A 2,089-nucleotide genomic window follows, 5' to 3' on the forward strand; every position below is an offset into this window, starting at 1 on the left:
ATGCTGTCCCTGTGTATGTGTTGCTCGGGGTGGGGGGTAACTGCTGAATTAAACAGTCGGGAGATTTGAAGAGTTTGGTTTCTGCTTGATCCACTTACACACACTGCACGGTTCTAACAGACCTCCCCCCACCTCCCCTCCCCCGTCTGCATCGCCTCCCCACTCCCCAGAGAGTATCCACCCCTCCCACCCGACAACTTTTATTTGGGGTTGGGTGTGGAGGAGGATCAGGGCGGGTGCGGGACGAGTTTGGTTTGGGTGGAGGATTGGCCTGGACCAGTTGGACCTGTTTCTGTGTGACTCTCAGCACGGGAACAGACTCGAACTGAACTCTTCCCCACGCACCCCTTGCTGGCTCATATCCCTCTCCTAGCCACGGACTCGTCCAAATGTCTTTTCAACGCTGGAACTGCACCCCTCAGCAACTCGATCCGAGCGGTGCTGGAAGAGCACAAGCAGGTCAGACAGCATCCGAGGAGCAGGAATATCGACGTTTCGGGCAAAAGCCCTTCCTCAGGAAGTTCAGTCCACACACGACCCACCCTCGGTGCAGAACAAAGCTGCCCCTCGTGTCGTTTCTAAAAAAAAAAATCTCTCTCCTCCTGCATTGAGAGAGGCGTGGAGCTTGAGGGAAATGGCAACTCATCTACAACCGGTCTTTAATGAACCTCTATACGGTCATCCTCTGACGCTCCAGCCTAACTCAAACCCTCCGATTCCCCGGCAACGTCCTGGGAAACCTCTTCTGAACTCTCTCTCTCTGGGTTAATAGCGTCCTTCCTGTCGAGGGGCGACCAGCCCAAGCCTCACCACCGTCCTGTACAACCTCAAAGTGACGTCTCCAATTCCCTGCACTCCTCAGGCCTGAGTAATGAAAGCAAGCTTGCTAAACGCCTTCTTAACACGCCCTGTATTGAGCACATCTCTCGTGCTGACATAGCCTGGCTTTTCTCTCCCTGCATTACCTCAAATCAAACTCCCCCTTCCCACTGCCATTCCTCTTGGTAATACTACCCCCACCCCACGGTTTTGAAAGCAGACAAGGAGGATTGAGGTCACCGGCTTTATTTCCCCGTCTTGCGTCCACTACACCTTTGCAGGGCAATCCCGTCTCCTGCAACCCCCCCGCCCGTGCTGAGTTTCAGGTGGCGCGACCCCAGAGTTGCGCCGGTGAGGGCAAGACAGAGCAGGTCCGAGTCAGGGAGCGCTCGCTGGGGAGACGGCTCCCGTCAGCTCTGCCTCCCCAGCGGGGTCTCTCGGGGGTCCGAATCGCTCCATGGTCAGCAACACCAGCGCCAGGTGATCCAGGAATGAGGAGATGGACACCCTCAGGATTCGAGCTTCATCTGCCTCCCACTGCCTGCAGCGAGAGAGAGAGAGAGAGAGAGAGAGAGAGAGAGAGACGGGAGATTGGGAACTGAGTCCTCCAGCAGGTTCCTGAAATCCACTGAAAGTCGACGGTGTAGAAACACACCCTTCCTCCCAACAGGAACCAGCCCAGACACATTTCCCCCAAACTATTATTCTACATTTTCATCCTCACTAATCCACCCTAACCTGCACCTCCCTGGGCACTACGGGACAATTTAGCACGGCCAATCCCACCCTAACCTGCACATCCCTGGGCACTACGGGACAATTTAGCACGGCCAATCCACCCTAACCTGCACATCCCTGGGCACTACGGGACAATTTAGCACGGCCAATCCACCCCAACCTGCACATCCCTGGGCACTACGGGACAATCTAGCATGGCCAATCCACCCTAACCCGCACATCCCTGGGCACTACGGGGACAATTTAGCACGGCCAATCCACCCTAACCTGCACATCCCTGGGCACTACGGGACAATTTAGCACGGCCAATCCACCCTAACCTGCACATCCCTGGGCACTACGGGACAATTTAGCACGGCCAATCCACCCTAACCTGCACATCCCTGGGCACTACGGGACAATTTAGCACGGCCAATCCACCCTAACCTGCACATCCCTGGGCACTACGGGACAATTTAGCACGGCCAATCCACCCTAACCTGCACATCCCTGGGCACTACGGGACAATATAGCACGGCCAATCCACCCTAAC

The 2,089-nt window shown here is 56.0% G+C and overlaps 1 protein-coding gene across 2 annotated transcripts in view; it reads right to left on the bottom strand.

Moving 5' to 3' along the window:
• Positions 1 to 1,049: 1,049 nt before the first annotated feature.
• LOC122540188 (EKC/KEOPS complex subunit LAGE3) overlaps positions 1,050 to 2,089 on the bottom strand; it is a 10,275-nt gene continuing 9,235 nt past the window's right edge. For both annotated transcript variants that reach the window (XM_043675539.1, XM_043675538.1), the window contains one exon: positions 1,050 to 1,360. In XM_043675539.1, coding sequence (XP_043531474.1) covers positions 1,198 to 1,360 — 163 coding nt within the window. In that variant the 3' untranslated portion in view covers positions 1,050 to 1,197. The remainder of the gene's footprint in view (positions 1,361 to 2,089) is intronic.

This window comes from Chiloscyllium plagiosum, chromosome 34, assembly GCF_004010195.1.
Source record: "Chiloscyllium plagiosum isolate BGI_BamShark_2017 chromosome 34, ASM401019v2, whole genome shotgun sequence".
NCBI lineage: Eukaryota > Metazoa > Chordata > Chondrichthyes > Orectolobiformes > Hemiscylliidae > Chiloscyllium > Chiloscyllium plagiosum.